At 41.8% G+C, this 18,678-nt stretch overlaps 4 protein-coding genes across 4 annotated transcripts; all 4 read left to right on the top strand.

Moving 5' to 3' along the window:
* Positions 1–1,467: 1,467 nt before the first annotated feature.
* LOC113123176 (olfactory receptor 6N1-like) lies at positions 1,468–3,672 on the top strand (the record flags this gene model as incomplete). Its single annotated transcript, XM_026294996.1, has 2 exons — positions 1,468–2,013; positions 3,595–3,672. Coding segments are annotated over 2 exons (624 nt in total), but the record flags the coding sequence as incomplete, so codon positions are not given.
* Positions 3,673–6,963: 3,291 nt separating this feature from the next.
* LOC113123963 (olfactory receptor 11A1-like) lies at positions 6,964–7,875 on the top strand (the record flags this gene model as incomplete). The annotated part of the gene is made up of 1 exon (XM_026296378.1): positions 6,964–7,875. A coding segment is annotated over exon 1 (912 nt), but the record flags the coding sequence as incomplete, so codon positions are not given.
* A 1,091-nt stretch (positions 7,876–8,966) lies between these two features.
* Positions 8,967–9,893, top strand: LOC113123869 (olfactory receptor 6N2-like). The gene has a single exon (XM_026296201.1). It carries the CDS (start codon positions 8,967–8,969, stop codon positions 9,891–9,893), a length of 927 nt encoding a protein of 308 aa, XP_026151986.1.
* Positions 9,894–17,023: 7,130 nt separating this feature from the next.
* On the top strand, positions 17,024–17,923 carry LOC113123007 (olfactory receptor 11A1-like; the record flags this gene model as incomplete). Its single annotated transcript, XM_026294715.1, has 1 exon — positions 17,024–17,923. A coding segment is annotated over exon 1 (900 nt), but the record flags the coding sequence as incomplete, so codon positions are not given.
* Between the last annotated feature and the right edge of the window lie 755 nt (positions 17,924–18,678).

Raw genomic sequence — 18,678 nt, 5'->3', positions numbered from 1 at the left:
GAAAAGAGCTGGGAGTGCAGGAGATGGGGTAGCCCTTTTTCTTTGCGATGAGAATGAGATGTAGTCCGACGAACAGGCAAAGTAGTCAAACCAGTAGGTTTTGCTATTTTTGAAGACACTTCAGAGGTATGGCAGAGAGGACGTTCCCTCAAGGGAGGAAAGGTGAAAGAAGAAAAAGGGCTGGACTCCTTGTGAACAGAGAGGCTGGCATAACTTTCAGATTCTGCTCAATGTTGACATGATTTCTGCTATTTTTTTAAACTAATCTCAGGCCTGAGTTTGTATGAGTGTGTTGGGGGTGCGGGTACAGCCAAAGCAGGGGGTGGTCCTGGGATACTGGAGAACACTCTCGGACTTCTTGTTGTAACAAGCCCAACTCACAAAACAACATTACTGATAGGGTGCCCACTTGATGACCATGTAGACCTGCCTGCACTCTCACAACTTGGTTTATTGGTGTCCATTGGCCCGCCCGCTGCAATTCGATCTCAACTGAAGACATTAATGCATCTGATAGTATTAATAAAGTAGTGATAAGAGTACAGAAAACAAAATAGGATATAATATTTGTATAGATATATGATAGGTAAGGGTTGGAGAGTGGTGTTATTGTGGGGGTTTATGACTGCATTGCCTGCTAACCCTTGTGTGGCGGCACAGGAGAGGGCAAGAATCTAGACGGGGAGCTTCCATAGGAAGGTTCACCCATTTCTAAGCACATTCCATCGTATATATTGGTAAGTGGTCATTGCATCAGATCACTTGTCTGATTTATCAGTCGTGTATCTGCAGTTCTAGGACATCCCAAAGACATTTAGTTGGACTCAGATCTGGTGACTGGGGAGGCCATTGAAGTACACAGAAACCAGCTAAAGAAATGTGTGACATGACTGGTTCCTTTCATTACTCAGCTGTCAGCTCCATCAAAGATGACAACAAATAACAGTGAAACAGTGGAAATGAGAAACATAGGAGATGTTTCTCATTTCCACTGTTTCACTGTTATTACAGCGACACACTTCAGATCATTTTACTGTGTAACAACAGAGAACTATTGTTTTGATGTTCACATGACGACAGCTCTTGGTGGAGAGTTTAATGAGATCCATGGAGGGAGAAACAAGCTGATAAAAATCAACCCACAGAGTCAAACAGTTCACTTTGTATTCTGGAGGTTTGTATTTGTTGCAATATTTCAACACACACACAGATATACTGTATAATGTGTTCATGTGATCTTTGCTTCATTTTTAATAAATACTTTATTAAATTTTAATAAAAATAGAAACATTCATGGAAAATATAAATATAACATATATTACACTTGACGGGTATGTTGAACTAAACAAATACAGATTTGTTTATTTTGTGATCATGTTTACAGCATATATTCTAATAATCTGCAGTAATTCTACTATTGTGTGTCTGATAGTGATTCACAAAAACCTCCATGAGCCTATGTACATTTTCATTGCAGCTTTGTTACTGAACTCTGTTCTTCTCACCACGGCTATCTATCCAAAGATTTTGTTTGATGTTTTATCTGAAAAACAGATCATATCATATTCAGCCTGTCTCTTTCAGTGGTCATTAAATTATTCTTTAGGTGCGTCAGAGTTTTTACTGTTGGCAGCCATGTCCTATGACAGGTATGTGTCTATATGTAAACCTCTGCAGTATCCAACTATCATGACAAAAACAAACATCAGTATTTTACTGGTTCTAGCTTGGATTCTGCCTGCAGGTCAGTTAGCAGTTCCAGCTGCAATGAGTGTTGATACTAAACTCTGTAATTTTAATTTCAGAGGTATTATATGCAACAGCACAGTATACAGGCTGCATTGTAATATTTCAAGAATACTAAATATATATGGTTTGGTTTGTTTTGGTAATCTTTTACTTCTCCCTGTGCTTTTTGTCCTTTTTACCTACATAAGGATATTTATAATCACCTATCAAAGTGGTAGAGAAGTCAGGAGAAAAGCTGCACAGACCTGTTTACCTCACCTGATTGTTCTGATCAACTTTTCCTTTTCGTCATCATTTGATATACTTCTGGTTCAAATGGAGAATGATTTTCCTCAAACTTTATGTTTACTAGTGACATTACAAGCACTTTTGTCACATCCCCTTTTTAATCCAATCATATATGGACTAAAAATGAAAGAAATTTATAAACACCTCAGGAAATTGTTCTGTCCAGGTAAAACAGTCTAATGTACTAACACTGATAACTGTTGTACAGTCATTGTTTAGTGTCAGAATAAAACAGAGATGTGATTTCTCTGAGCCTTGAAAAGTATTGAGTGTAAAGATGTTTCTAAAACCCTAAATCACAGTAAAGAGCATTATCAGCTTCAACTACACTATGTAATCACTACTAACTAAGCAATTTGCTGCAGAACCCAGAAATACAGTTTGATTCTAATTGTCAGTTTGATTCTTGTGTTTCCAGTTTGTTGTGGCTTAACTGTTAATTGACTGAATATTTTCATATTGGCATCATATCTGGGTGTATTGTTAAAGTATAAACACTCCATTGTCAGTTTATTAGGTCCACCTAACTATAACTTTGTCAGTCTAATCCAACAGTCCTGTAATAAATCCTCCTTCATGAAGGTGATAATGTTCAGTTTGTGGCCAAACTGTTTCAGAGACGTGTTGATTCAACTGGTTGATCATTCTGGAGGTTGTAGTTTGTCATGCTGCTGAATTGGATTGCATTGTACTGACATGAGTCTCTTTTCTTTTCTCTACCCTCTTTCATATCATTGAGTTCAGCCTAAAAAACAACACCACCTCTCTGTATAATGCAGCAGAGTTCAACAGGAGAGCAGACTACATCTTCTAAAATAATCATACAGTTCAGTCTGCACCTCTTTGAAACACAAACTGAACATTATCACCTTCATGAAGGAGGATTTATTACAGGACTGTTGGATTAGACTGATAAAACCTGTTGTTCGTAATAAACTGAGAACTGACACTTATAGTCTGTGAAAAAAATGATTCAGGTCTAGTGTCACTAAAATCCTAAATGATGTGTCTTAAAATAATTATATGATTTATAGGTTTAAGTGTAGAATATTTAGTTTTGTCTATTTAAAAAGAAAATAATTAGAAAAATGAAACCAGCCCAAAGTTCAACCTCAATGCAGCAAAAATCACGCTGTATGTTTTTATTAATTGCACTAACAAGGTCATTAAAGAACCTGAGAACAGTCTTTCTCAGCTTTGTCCTGGTGTGTGTCTAATGCAACATGGACCAACATAAACAGAAATTGTCTGAACAAGAACGAAACCAGTCTGAGAGACTCCATAAAAATGGGAGAGTGTACAGAAACATCAACTCTCTACTGAAACTGAAGGCTCAGTGGCCGTCCTCAGAATCTGCTTCCAAATGATGTGTTAGGTCACAGAGGTCCCCAAAGTGGACACCCCACACCAACACTCCAGCTGTGCCTTGAGGGCAATGAAAATCACAAACAGGATCATCGAAAAATAATGACTCTGGGAGAGGCCAACACCCATTGGAAACATGGTAGACTGTTGCTGAGAATATGGACACAACTCCAGTACCACATACTCTTGTAGTACCTCCTGCATGACCCTCCCTCCCCAAAGGTCTCAGTCATTGACCTTTTCCAAGTCCGCAAAACACATGTAACTTAGATGGACAGACTCCCATGATACCTTCAGTAGACTTGTATAGTTGGTCCAGTGTTCCACAGTCAGGGCAGAATCCACAGTGTTCCTGACATTAGTCAGTCTCAGCCTCCTTTTTAGTATCCACTGGCATTGTCCCTATCAATAGGATAAGATAAGTCCTGTCCAACAAGGTTTGTGTCTTCTACCTTTACTCACTAAAGTGATCTCGTTTACCTGAGTCAGTGTTGCCAACTCATAGGATCCAGGTTAGTGGTGCATAGGATCTGGACTCGTGACTCCTGATTTAGTACGAACATTCAAATCATTAACCCATGTGATTAAGGAACTGATCATCAGTCAGACCATCAGTTTACACGTTTTTCTTCGATTAGGACGCAAAAAACATTGTGATGCATGAACATTCATCACCACCACCAGGGTCGTTCGTTAATATGCCACTAGACTTTATACATAACGTCATGTCTCTGTGCCAGTTATATAAACTTCTTAGTTGTTGGTGACATGTTCTGTAGATTCTGTGATTCTGGGTTTTATCGTGTCCTCAGTTATTCAGTGTCATCTGCGAACAGCTACCAATGTCACTGCAGGCCTCACAAAATTACAAAATACCTGGTAGCCCTTCAGAAAGGCACTCTTCAGTTTTTGGTAGGCTGAAAATAACTTTAAGTTGCCCGAATAAAAAAGGTACAATATGTTGTCCTCACTGGGTTCATGCAAGAAATTTTCTCTCTCGCTGATGGCTGTCAAGTGTCAGCATTAACTTGACCAGCAAGAAGATATGAAAGAGGTATTCTGGATTCTCAGAGAGGAGATCTCTATACAAACAATCTAGCTTGCTACCCTGGTGTTCTGCAAACCAGTGGGTAAATAATAACAGACTGGTTCTATCATGGACAAAATCATTCCAGAAAGGGGACAGGTGGTCCTCAGTCAGTTGCTATTGTATAACGTTGGAGGCTTAAACACATGAAGGGGGACACAGTTGCACACCGAACGAGAAACGTCACGCTGCACCACATCTAGATCTTCACAGGGATCGCACACTGGACATATTGTGTTCAGTTCAGTAGTAACAGTTAATCTAATCACCAAACATACAAAAGTTCACTTAAGGAATTCAATTTATTTGTATAGCGCCCAATCACAATACAAATCATCTCAAGGCACTTTACAAAAAAAAAAACACCCAACAAATCACTTATGAGCAGCACTTGGCGACAGTGGAGAGGAAAAACTCCCTTTAACGGAAGAAAAAACCTCCAGCAGAACCGGGCTCAGTTTGGGCAGCCATCTGCCTCGACCGGTTGGGGTGAGTGGATAGAGCAGAGAGAAAAGAACATCAGCAATAAAAAACGAATAGACACTGCAGGTTGGTGGGGCCAGTAACTGCACATCAACGATAAACAGCTCCAGGACCAGGGACACCTGCAGAAGGTACAGAGAGAGAGAGAGAGAGGGAGAGGGGGAGAGAGCACAAACTAGGGGAGAGAGAGAGAGAGAGAGAGAGCACAAGGTTAGTGACATTCAATGGTGGAATATACATGTGAGGGGGGAGGAGAGGAAGAGAAGGGAGGGGAGGTGTAGGGTAGGGGAGTTCAGTGCACTGATGGTCCTCGGGCAGTCTAGGCCTATAGCAGCATAACTAAGGGATGGTTCAGGGTAACCTGAAGCCAGCCCTAACTATATGCTTTGTCAAAAAGGAAGGTTTTAAGTCTAGCCTTAAAAGTACAGAGAGTGTCTGCCTCCTGAACCCAGGCTGGGAGCTGGTTCCACAGCAGAGAAGCTTGATAGCTAAAGGCTCTGCCTCCCATTCTACTTTTGGAAACTCTGGGAACCACAAGTAGACCTGCACCAGCTGTCCTGTTTTTCTTCTGACTAATGCCAGCTCCCATAGCTTTTCTGTAGCCTCACACATGACTGTTCCCCAGAAGGCCATGCATCTGTTCCAGTCTGCTTTGATTCTGCTTCAACTCAAGCTGGGACCAGACCCAGTACTCTGCAGCTGGTCCCAAATTACATCCCTGTCAGTTCTTCATTGTTGATGTCTAGCAGTCTTTTTGCTGTGGAGACTTGCCTTGTCTTTTCTGGAGAGTGAGGCATATCACTACACAAGGTCATTAGATACAATTAGACCTTCCAAATACGTGATCTTCTCAGCCATACAGCACCATTAAGTGCCCCAAAAGTTTGATATTGAAACCATTCCTGACTCAGCTGTCATCAACAGAGGACAGCGACCCAGCCCGAGAGTCAGCTAGCTCACAGTTGGTCTCCATCCAGAGTCCCAGTCTGCCTCCAGAGCTTCACTGCCATCTACTCACATTAACACTTTCCAGGCACTGCATCCATATGCTCTTCCTGCATCCTGCTCAAAGCCCCTGTGTTCTTCTTGGCCTCCTGAGGGTTTTAATACTGATTAAGTACTGGTTTTAATACACAGTGTCCTTGAACTCAAGGACAGCTTGACATATGGACAGTAGGATTTGGGAACTGAGCTGACAGCCCTCAAATGGTGCTGGTCCTTCAATATGGGCCAATCACAAACTGTGGCTGTTTTTATTTTTTGTCTTTAGCTCCTCACAGTTAGAATCAATACGTCATACTGCATCAGATGGTCTTTCACTTGATGCAACTGGAAACCTGAAAATTTCATTTCACCTTGATTTCATCAGGTTATTGTCACCTGTGTTTGTGCGACGCTTCTATCAATGATCTAACTAAAAACTATCACAACTGTCACATTTGGCTTTTTCTGATTTCTCCTTCTACAGCAGCCTTCCTGTGTGTTTGCAGTAGTTTAGTCCACAGCGCCCACTACAGTGTATGAGAGCAACTCAGGCACATATGGACATATTAATTGTTGCAGTGTCCATATGTCTGTAGTGGAGGTCACAGTCCACAGACCATGCTGAAGGTTTATCCTTCTCTGTGCCCCCAACACATTAGCACCATAGGAAGCTGCCTGTGTCAGCTATACCATGGGCCTCCACGGGTTCAGGCCTGTAGAGTCTGATGTTGTTCACATGACGACAGCTCTTGGTGGAGAGTTTAATGAGATCCATGGAGGGAGAAACAAGCTGATAAAAATCAACCCACAGAGTCAAACAGTTCACTTTGTATTCTGGAGGTTTGTATTTGTTGCAATATTTCAACACACACACAAGTTCATGTCAAGGTCGGGTATCAGTGAATACATTAGACAATCCAATGACAGATATACTGTATAATATGTTCATGTGATCTTTGCTTTGATACTTCAAGTCTTTGTCATTAACACTTTGTTTTTAAACCTTAATGGATAATAACCTAAATATAACATATATAACTATTGATGCATATGTGGAACTGGACAAATACAGATTTGTTTATTTTGTGATCATGTTTACAGCATATATTCTAATAATCTGCAGTAATTCTACTATTGTGTGTCTGATAGTGATTCACAAAAACCTCCATGAGCCTATGTACATTTTCATTGCAGCTTTGTTACTCAACTCTGTTCTTTTCACCACTGTTATCTACCCAAAGATTTTGCTTGATGTTGTATGTGAAAAACAGATCATATCATATTCAGCCTGTCTTTTTCAGTTTTATGTCTGTTATTCTTTAGGTGGTTCAGAGTTTTTCCTCTTGGCAGCCATGTCCTATGACAGGTATGTGTCTATATGTAAACCTCTGCAGTATCCAACTATCATGACAAAAACAAACATCTGTATTTTACTGGTTGTAGCTTGGATTCTGCCTGCTAGTCAGTTTGCAGTTCCAATTGGTCTGAGTGCTGATGTTGAGCTATGTGAGTTTTCTTTTAAGCAAATAGTTTGTAACAGTGCAGTTTTGAAACTTCAATGTGAGAAGTCAAGAGTGTCAAATATTTATATGATGATTGCTCTTGTTAACATTATAATTCTCCCTGTGCTTTTCATCCTTTTTACCTACATAAGAATATTTATAATCACCTATCGAAGTGGTAGAGAAGTCAGGAGAAAAGCTGCACAGACCTGTTTACCTCACCTGATTGTTCTAATCAACTTTTCCTGTTTGGGTTCATTTGATGTACTTCTAGTTCAAATGGAAACTGATTTTCCAAAAATTGTGCGTTTAATAATATCCTTACAAACAATTTTATATCATCCTCTTTTTAATCCAATCATATATGGACTAAAAATGAAAGAAATTTATCAACACCTCAGGAAATTGTTCTGTCCAGGTAAAACAGTCTAATGTACTAACACTGATAACTGTTGTACAGTCATTGTTTAGCGAGGCAAATATTTCTCTTTTTACACTGCCAGTAGGAATGTTGAAGTTATGACCCACCGCCTCAACCCCACCACAGCCCTCCACAAACACCTTTCCTCATCCATATCCTCATCCTTTTCCCTAACTCCCCCTTCCTAACCCATATGTCCTGTGTATTTCAAAAAAATTCTCAGCAAGTACAAAACATGCTATAGGACTCCCTTTCTTTCAGAGCAACCATGACACTCCAGACCTACCATTCTGTACACTCAAGATCCAAAAAAAAATGATGTCTGAATTTTCTCTATTGCATAGGAGGCTTCGACTTCATGTCTAAAGCTGTTGTTTACACTTCTAAAAATAACTTTCAAAAACTTGACTGAGTGTTTGGACAATCAACAGAAATGCACCTCACTTGTGCTTCTGATTGTACTGAAAAGTGCCTACTCCATAAAAATCCCGTAAAACAGCATCCTGTTATTTTGACTGGATAATTGAACTATCTTATGGTGATGAAGAATGTCACAGACATCTTTATTTTCTCACTTTTCAAAGATAACACAGGCACAGTCCCTGTCCTGTGGAGCCTGTTCCAGAGTCTGCTTTCAGTCTCCTTGACTAATATTAATTGCTGCAGTGTCCTTATGCCTGTAGTGGAGGTCACAGTCCACAGACCATGATGAAGGTTTATCCTTCTCTGTGCCCCCAACACATTAGCACCATAGCCTGTGTCAGCTATACCATCGGCCACCACTGGTTCAGGCCTGTAGAGTCTGATGTTGTTCACATGACAACAGCTCTTGGTGGAGAGTTTAATGAGATCCATGGAGGGAGAAACAAGCTGATAAAAATCAACCCACAGAGTCAAACAGTTCACTTTGTATTCTGGAGGTTTGTATTTGTTGCAATATTTCAACACACACACAAATTCATGTCAAGGTCGGGTATCAGTGAATACATTAGACAATCCAATGACAGATATACTGTATAATATGTTCATGTGATCTTTGCTTTGATACTTCAAGTCTTTGTCATTAACACTTTGTTTTTAAACCTTAATGGATCAAAAATTAAATATAACTTATATTAGACTTGATGGATATGTTGAACTGGACAAATACAGATTTGTTTATTTTGTGATCATGTTTACAGCATATATTCTAATAATCTGCAGTAATTCTACTATTGTGTGTCTGATAGTGATTCACAAAAACCTCCATGAGCCTATGTACATTTTCATTGCAGCTTTGTTAATGAACTCTCTTCTTCTCACCACTGCTCTTTACCCAAAGATTCTGTTTGATGTTTTATCTGAAAAACAGATCATATCATATTTGGCATGTCTCTTTCAGTGGTTTACAACTTATTCTTTAGCTGGTTCAGAATTTTTACTGTTGGCAGCCATGTCCTATGACAGGTATGTGTCTATATGTAAACCTCTGCAGTATCCAACTATCATGAGTAAAATAAACATCTGTATTTTACTGGTTGTAACTTGGATTCTGCCTGCTGGTCAGTTAGGAATGTCAGTTGCCCTGAATGCTAACATCAAACTCTGTAGTTTTACTTTGAAAGGAATTTTTTGTAATAATTCAATTTATAAATGTCAGTGTGTGAGCTCAGGTGCACTATCTATATATGGTGTGTTCATGTTAGCAAATATTGCACTGCTCCCTTTGCTTTTCATCCTTTTCACATACACCAGGATACTTCTTATATCCTACCGAAGCTGTAAAACAGTCAGAAACAAAGCTGCTCAGACCTGTTTACCTCACCTGCTGGTTTTAATCAACTTTTCCTGTTTTGTTACTTATGATGTTGTTGTAGTTCGACTGGAATCAGATTTTCCAAAAACTGCTCGTTTAATAATGACTTTGCAAGTGATTTTATATCACCCTCTGTTCAATCCAGTCATTTATGGACTAAAGATGAAAGAAATCTCTAAACACCTGAAGAAGTTGTTGTTTCAAGTCAAATCACACTAATATATCCACACTGTTAACTAATGTACAGTCTTTTCATCTGTAGTGATAATGCAGAGATGTGGTTTCTTCAGACATTTAATGGATTAGTTTGTATGACTGATGTGTTATCGAGCATCATTGATGTTCAGGTGATATTCATATCAGTATTGTTCTCTATTGACCTGTTCATAATAAAAGTGAAGATAAACTTTTTAAATGTTAAAAACCTGAACAATTTAAAATGTTTTATATTTTAAGCACATGCCTCCTCATGACACAACTGTTCTTCATTTTGCAATTTATTAGATTATGATTTGTTTCTCTGATTAAATTATGAAATGAGTTTAGTACAGTTAATGACATTAATAGTGCCATTTGTTCCACAAAGCTGCTTGTAACAGACTTTATCACAATTTCAATTTCAAAACTTCTGAAGTCTGAGCAGAAGTGAAATTATTAAGTTGATATATTCAGTTTTGCCATAGGATTCGTCACCTTTCACAGGTGTTATTTTCAACTAAAAGCATCCATCCATCCATCCATCTTCTTCCGCTTTTCTGGGGCCGGGTCACGGGGGCAGTAGCCGAATCAGGGATGCCCAGACTTCCTTCTCCCTGGACACTTCCTCCAGCTCTTCCGGGGGGACACCGAGGCGTTCCCAGGCCAGCCGGGAGACATAGTTCCTCCAGCGTGTCCTGGGTCTTCCCCGGGGCCTCCTCCCGGTGGGACATGCCCGGAACAGGAGGTGCCCAGGAGGCATCTGAAACAGATGCCCGAGCCACCTCAACTGACTCCTCTCGATGTGGAGGAGCAGCGGCTGTACTCCGAGCTCCTCCCGGGTGACCGAGCTCCACACCCTATCTCTAACCTGCCACCCTGCAGAGGAAGCTCATTTCAGCCGCTTGAATCCGCGATCTTGTCCTTTCGGTCATGACCCAAAGCTCAAGACCATAGGTGAGAGCAGGAATGTAGATTGGCCGGTAAATCGAGAGCTTCGCCTTCCGGCTCAGCTCCTTCTTCACCACAATGGACCAGTACTTCGACCGCATTACTGCTGCCGATCCCCCAATCCATCTGTCAATCTCACGTTCCGTTCTTCCCTCACTCGTGAACAAGACCCCGAGATACTTAAACTCCTCCACTTGAGGCAGGATCTCTCCCCTGGCCTGGAGATGGCAAGCCACACTCGGTTGCACACCTCCCCAGCGCAAGCTGGAGATCCTGGCTCGATTGAGCCAACAGGACAACATCATCTGCAAAAAGCAGAAATGAAATCCTGTGGTCTCCGAACTGGACTCCCTCCGGCCCCTGGCTGCGCCTAGAAATTCTGTCCAGAAACGTAATGAACAGAACCGGTGACAAAGGGCAGCCCTGCCGGAGTCCAACGTGCGCTGGGAACAGGTCTGACTTACTACCTGCAATGCAAACCAAGCTCCTGCTTTGTTTGTACAGAGACCGGATAGCCCTCAGCAAAGGACCCCGGACCCCATACTCCTGGAGCACCTCCCACAGGATGTCACGAGGGACCCGGTCGAATGCCTTCTCCAAGTCCACAAAACACATGTGGACTGGTTGGTCAAACTCCCATGAACCCTCGAGCACCCTCGAGAGTGTGTAGAGCTGGTCCAGTGTTCCACGGCCAGGACGGAAACCGCATTTTTCCTCCCTGGATCCGAGGTTCGATCACCGGCCGGATACTCCTCTCCAGCACCCTGGCATAGACTTTCCCCGGGAGGCTGAGGAGTGTGATCCCTCTGTAGTTGGAACACACCCTCCAGTCCCCCTTCTTAAAAAGAGGAACCACTACCCCGGTCTGCCAATCCAGGGGTACTGTCTCCGAACACCACACGATGTTGCACAGGCAACATGTCAGCCATGACAGCCCAACAACATCCAGAGACTTGAGGTACTCGGGGCGAATCTCATCCCTGAAGCCCCTGCTTCCCTTAAGGAAGACGTGTTGACGGGATTGAGGAAATCCTCAAAGTATTCCTTCCACCGTCCGACAATATCCCCAGTCAAGGTCAGCAGCTCCCCACTTCCACTGTAAACAGTGTTGGTAGAGCACTGCTTCCCCCTCCTGAGGCGCCGGACGGTTTGCCAGAATCGCTGACAGGTAGTTCTTCTCCATGGTGTTCGTTATGGGCAAAAGTCCAACAACAGAACACCACTCGGGTTCGTATCAGGGAGGCCGTTCCTCCCAGTCACGCCCCTTCAGGTTTCACTGTCGCTGCCCACGTGAGCGTTGAAGTCCCCCAATAGAATTATGGAGTCCCCGGTAGGAGCACCTTTCAGCACCCCCCCGAGAAACTCCAAAAAGGCCGGGTACTCAGCACTGTTGTTCGGCCCATAAGCCGAAACAACAGTGAGAGACCTATCCCCGACCCGAAGGCGCAGGGAAATGACCCTTTCACTCTGGGGGCAAAACTCCAACACGTGGTGGCTGAGCTGGGGAGCTATGAGCAAGTCCACACCACCTCGCCGCTGCTCACCGCGAGCAACTCCAGAGTAGAAGAGAGTCCAGCCCCTCTCAAGGAGCTGGGTTCCAGAGCCCAGGCTGTGCGTGAAGGTGAGCCCAACTATCTCTAGTCGGTACCGCTCGACCTCCCGCACAAGCTCAGGCTCCTTTTGTCAAGGTTGCTGTTGGGGGGGTTAGGAATCGGACCAAGGGTTGCCCACTCTGGTACTCAAGGTTAAAACGAAACTTTATTTAGACAGAACTCAAAGAAAGCCAAAAACATGAACATAGAACCCAAGAGACATAGGCACACCAGCGAGAGGGATGAGACAACACAAACCAAGGAGACGAGACAAGAGGGTCAAGGTCACACACACCAAGGGGGAACAAACACGGTCAAAGGCCTGGGGTCACACACACCTCGGGGACACACCAGACTCACACAAACAGACAAGGTCGAAGGCCTGGGGTCACACACACCTCGGGGACACACCAGACTCACACAAACAAACAAGGTCGAAGGCCTGGGGTCACACACACCTCGGGGACACACCAGACTCACACAAAGAGACAAGGTCAAAGGCCTGGGGTCACACACACCTAGGGGACACACCAGACTTACACAAAGAGACAAGGTCAAAGGCCTGGGGTCACACACACCTAGGGAACACATCAGACTTACACAAGGAGACTAAACATGAATGAGGCAAACATGAACACTAGGATAACAAGACACGAACAAGGGAACTAAACATGAACACCAGGGAGCTAAGCAGGAACACAAGACATGGTGAAAAACACATACAAAACAGAGGCAGATAACTTAACTTAAACTTGGGAGAACAAAAACCAGTCCAAGATCAAAATTCCAAAAAGGGAAAAGGCAAGGCAATTCTGGACAGTTGGTAGTCAAATCAAATGTCTGGCAGGGATCTCAAACAAGAGCATGTTGAGCAGATGATCTAGCAAGGAACTGAGACTAAACAAAGGAATATAAAGGAAAGAACACAAACGAGGGACAAGTGAAAACAATTAACTAATTGGGTCAAAGTAAAGTGGAAAAAGACAAAATCAAACCAAATCCTAAAGGAACCTACAAAATAAAAGCATAAAACAGGAACGCAAAAACACGGATCCTGACACCTTTCCCCCCAGTGAGGTGACATTCCATGTCCCTAGAGCCAGTTTCAGCATCTGGGGATCGGGTCACCGAGGGCCCCGTCCTCGACCACTGCCCGATCCACTATGCACTGGCCCCTTATGGATCCTCCTGCAGGTGGTGGGTCCACAGAAGGGCGGCCCCACGTCGCTCTTTCGGGCTTTGCTCGGCTGGGCCCCATGTGGGGAGACCCAGCCACCAGGCGCTCGCCAACCGGCCCCAACCCCAGGCCTGGCTCCAGGGTGTGGCCCCGGCTTCGCCATGCCGGGTGACGTCACGGTCCTCGGTTTTCGCTTCATAAGAGGTCACTGAACCGCTCTTAGTCTGGTCCGTCAATTAAAAGCAACAAAGACATAATTTGATGTTAATGTAACTTCCAGTTTGATTAATGTGCTGTGCATTTACTATAGCTTGAAAAACTACACTACATGGCACCAAGATTCTCATAAAGTTCAATAAGAGAAAACTTAGTTTTTAAACAAAATGGTCCTTGCAGTCTGTGTCAGTACCAGTCCTACTGAGAAAACAGTAAGGTATGATGGGTATATATATATATATATGGGTATAAGGAAATAGATGTACTGTATACACCATTATATGAACATACATTTACAACAGAAGTGTGAAAGAGTCTTAATAAAAGCTAAACCCAACTTTCAAAACAGAGATGCACTTTACATCCGGTCTGTTAGGTTTAGTGGTCCTAAAAGTCATGGTGTTTACTGAAAGTAAAACGGCACCTGCAATTTTATTTGTTAAGCACTTAAAAAAATAAAAACAACTAAAGTTGACTAAGTGCTGTACAAGATAAAAAACATAAAATGAAACAGGAGTAAAAGGCAACACATAAAAATATACAATACAGAAGACAAAATCAAAATAAATAAAATCACATAAATAATGTCAACATCTTTAGATTGTGTCAATGACAACAGGTGAGTTTTAAGCTTAAAACATGCTGTTTGCTGTGACCAATCCATGACTAGCACAGACATCCAATGACAAAATACGTCTTGGGTTTATATCAGGCAGGCTGTTCCTTCCAATCACCCCCTCCATGTTAATCTATCATTACACACAAGCATCGAACGCCCCTAACAGAACTATGGAGTCCCCAGTTTGTGCTTTTCCAGAACCACATCCAAATTCCACACCCCTGTAACTGACAAATGGTATAATTTGCCCAAGCACCCAGAATATACAAAAATCATGGAGGTGTGCACAAAAAATAATGTTGGATTTCAGGTCAGGCAGCACAATAGTTAGAGTGGTTAGCACCATTGCCTCATAGCAAGAAGGTCCTGGGTTCGCAACCCAGCCTTTCTGTGTGGAGTTTGCATGTTCTCCCTGTGCTTGCGTGGGTTTTCTCCAGGTACTCTGGTTTCCTCCCACAGTCCAAAAACATGTATGTTAGGTTGATTGGTGACTCTAAATTGCCCATAGGAGTGAGTGTGAGTGTGTGAGGTTGTTTGTCTCTATGTGGCCTTGTGATGGACTGGTGACCTGTCCAGGGTGTACCCCTGCCTTTCACCCAAAGAGAGCTGGGATAGGCTCCAGCAGATCCCTGTGACCCTGGTTAGGAATAAGGGGGCACAGATGATGGATGGATGAATGGATGGATGGATGGATTTCAGGCCTTTACAGTTTGATATGCAGATTTTTTGCATATAATTCGGAGCTCATATAATTCATATGATGTCTTACTTCTGTGGTTGTATTTACAGTAGGCATACATATTGCAGATCCTTTCCAGTTCTGTCAGGTTGGATGGTGAACGTTGGTGGACAGCCATTTTCAGGTCTCTCCAGAGATGCTCAATTGGGTTTAGGTCAGGGCTCTGGCTGGGCCAGTCAAGAACGGTCACAGAGTTGTTCCGAAGCCACTCCTTTGTTATTTTAGCTGTGTGCTTAGGGTCATTGTCCTGTTGAAAAGCGAACCTTCGGCCCAGTCTGAGGTCCTGAGCACTCTGGAAGAGGCTTTCTTCCAGGATATATCTCTTTACTTGGCCACATTCATCTTTCCTTCAATTGCAACCAGTCGTCCTGCCCTGCAGCTGAAAAACACCCCCACAACATGATGCTCCCACCACCATGTTTCACTGTAGGGATTGTATTGGGCAGGTGATGAGCAGTGCCTGGTTTTCTCCACACACACCGCTGAGAATTAACACCAAAAAGTTCAGTCTTGGTCTCATCAGACCAGAGAATCTTATTTTTCATAGTCTGGGAGTCCTTCATGTGTTTTTTGGCAAACTCTGTGTGGGCTTTCATGTGTCTTGCACTGAGGAGAGGCTTCCGTCGGGCCATAAAGCCCCGACTGGTGGAGGGCTGCAGTGATAGTTGACTTTGTGGAACTTTCTCCCATCTCCCTACTGCATCTCTGGGGCTCAGCCACAGTGATCTTTGGGTTCTTCTTTACCTCTCTCACCAAGGCTCTTCTCCCACGATTGCTCAGTTTGGCTGGACGGCCAGGTCTAGGAAGAGTTCTGGTCGTCCCAAACTTTTTCCATTTGAGGATTATGGAGGCCACTGTGCGCTTAGGAACCTTGAGTGCTGCAGAAATTATTTTGTACCCTTGGCCAGATACGTGCCTTGCCACAATTCTCTCTGAACTGCTTGGGCAGTTCCTTCGACCTTATGATTCTCATTTGCTCTGACATGCACTGTGAGCTGTAAGGTCTTATATAGACAGGTGTGTGCCTTTCCTAATCAAGTCCAATCAGTTTAATTAAACACAGCTGGACTCCAATGAAGGAGAAGAACCATCTCAAGGAGGATCAGAAGAAATGGACAGCATGTGAGTTAAATATGAGTGTCACTGCAAAGGGTCTGAATACTTATGACCATGTGATATTTCAATTTTTCTTTTGTAATAAATTTGCAAAAATTTCTACATTTCTGTTTTTTTCTGTCAAGATGGGGTGCTGAGTGTACATTAATGAGAAATAAAATGAACTTTTTTGATTTTGGCAAATGGCTGCAATGACACAAAGAGTGAAAAATTTAAAGGGGTCTCAATACTTTCTGTACCCACTGTAATATGACTCACATCTGATGACTGGGGAGGCCACTGAAGTACACAGAAACCAGTTAAAGAAATGTGTGACATGACTGGTTCCTTTTATTACTCAGCTGTCAGCTCCATCAAAGATGACAACAAATAACAGTTAAACAGTGGAAATGAGAAACATCTGCTCTACAGCGACACACTTCTTCAGATCATTTTACTGTATAACAACAGAATACGATTGTTTTGATGTTCACATGACGACAGCTCTTGGTGGAGAGTTTAATGAGATCCATGGAGGGAGAAACAAGCTGATAAAAATCAACCCACAGAGTCAAACAGTTCACTTTGTATTCTGGAGGTTTGTATTTGTTGCAATATTTCAACACACACACAAGTTCATGTCAAGGTCGGGTATCAGTGAATACATTAGACAATCCAATGACAGATATACTGTATAATATGTTCATGTGATCTTTGCTTTGATACTTCAAGTCTTTGTCATTAACACTTTGTTTTTAAACCTTAATGGATAATAACCTAAATATAACATATATAAATATTGATGCATATGTGGAACTGAACCAATACAGATTTGTTTATTTTGTGTTCATGTTTACAGCATATATTCTAATAATCTGCAGTAATTCTACCATTGTGTGTCTGATAGTGATTCACAAAAACCTCCATGAGCCTATGTACATTTTCATTGCAGCTTTGTTAATGAACTCTGTTCTTTTCACCACTGTTATGTATCCAAAGATTTTGTTTGATGTTTTATCTGAAAAACAGATCATATCATATTCAGCCTGTCTTTTTCAGTTCCATATAACATATTCTTTAGGTGCTTCAGAGTTTTTACTGTTGGCAGCCATGTCCTATGACAGGTATGTGTCTATATGTAAACCTCTGCAGTATCCAACTATCATGACAAAAACAAACATCTGTATTTTACTGGTTGTAGCTTGGATTCTGCCTGCTGGTCAGTTAGCAGTTCCAATTGGTCTGAATGCTGATGTTAAACTATGTGAGTTTTCTTTCAAAGGAACAGTTTGTAACAGTGCAGTTTTGAAACTTCAGTGTGAGAAGTCAAGTTTGCTAAATATATATAATTTGATCATTTTTGGTAATCTTTTAATCATTCCTGTACTTTTCATCCTTTTTACCTACATAAGGATATTTATAATCACCTATCGAAGTGGTAGAGAAGTCAGGAGAAAAGCTGCACAGACCTGTTTACCTCACCTGATTGTTCTAATCAACTTTTCCTGTTTGGGTTCATTTGATGTACTTCTAGTTCAAATGGAAACTGATTTTCCAAAAATTGTGCGTTTGATAATGTCTTTACAAACAATTTTATATCATCCTCTTTTTAATCCAATCATATATGGACTAAAAATGAGAGAAATTTATCAACACCTCAGGAAATTGTTCTGTCCAGGTAAAACAGTCTAATGTACTAACACTGATAACTGTTGTACAGTCATTGTTTAGTGTCAGAATAAAACAGAGATGTGATTTCTCTGAGCCTTGAAAAGTATTGAGTGTAAAGATGTTTCTAAAACCCTAAATCACAGTAAAGAGCATTATCAGCTTCAACTACACTATGTAATCACTACTAACTAAGCAATTTGCTGCAGAACCCAGAAATACAGTTTGATTCTAATTGTCAGTTTGATTCTTGTGTTTCCAGTTTGTTGTGGCTTAACTGTTAATTGACTGAATATTTTCATATTGGTATCATATCTGGGTGTATTGTTAAAGTATAAACACTCCATTGTCAGTTTATTAGGTCCACCTAACTATAACTTTGTCAGTCTAATCCAACAGTCCTGTAATAAATCCTCCTTCATGATGGTGATAATGTTCAGTTTGTGGTCAAACTGTTTCAGAGATGTGTTGATTCAACTGGTTGATCATTTTGGAGGTTGTAGTTTGTCATGCTGCTGAATTGGATTGCATTGTACTGACATGAGTCTCTTTTCTTTTCTCTACCCTCTTTCATATCATTGAGTTCAGCCTAAAAAACAACACCACCTCTGTATAATGCAGCAGAGTTCAACAGGAGAGCAGACTACATCTTCTAAAATAATCATACAGTTCAGTCTGCACCTCTTTGAAACACAAACTGAATATTATCACCTTCATGAAGGAGGATGTTTGTATTAAACTGAAAAAGTTTT

The sequence above is a fragment of the Mastacembelus armatus genome, chromosome 21 (assembly GCF_900324485.2).
Source record: "Mastacembelus armatus chromosome 21, fMasArm1.2, whole genome shotgun sequence".
NCBI lineage: Eukaryota > Metazoa > Chordata > Actinopteri > Synbranchiformes > Mastacembelidae > Mastacembelus > Mastacembelus armatus.
This window is presented reverse-complemented; position numbering and strand designations above follow the sequence as displayed.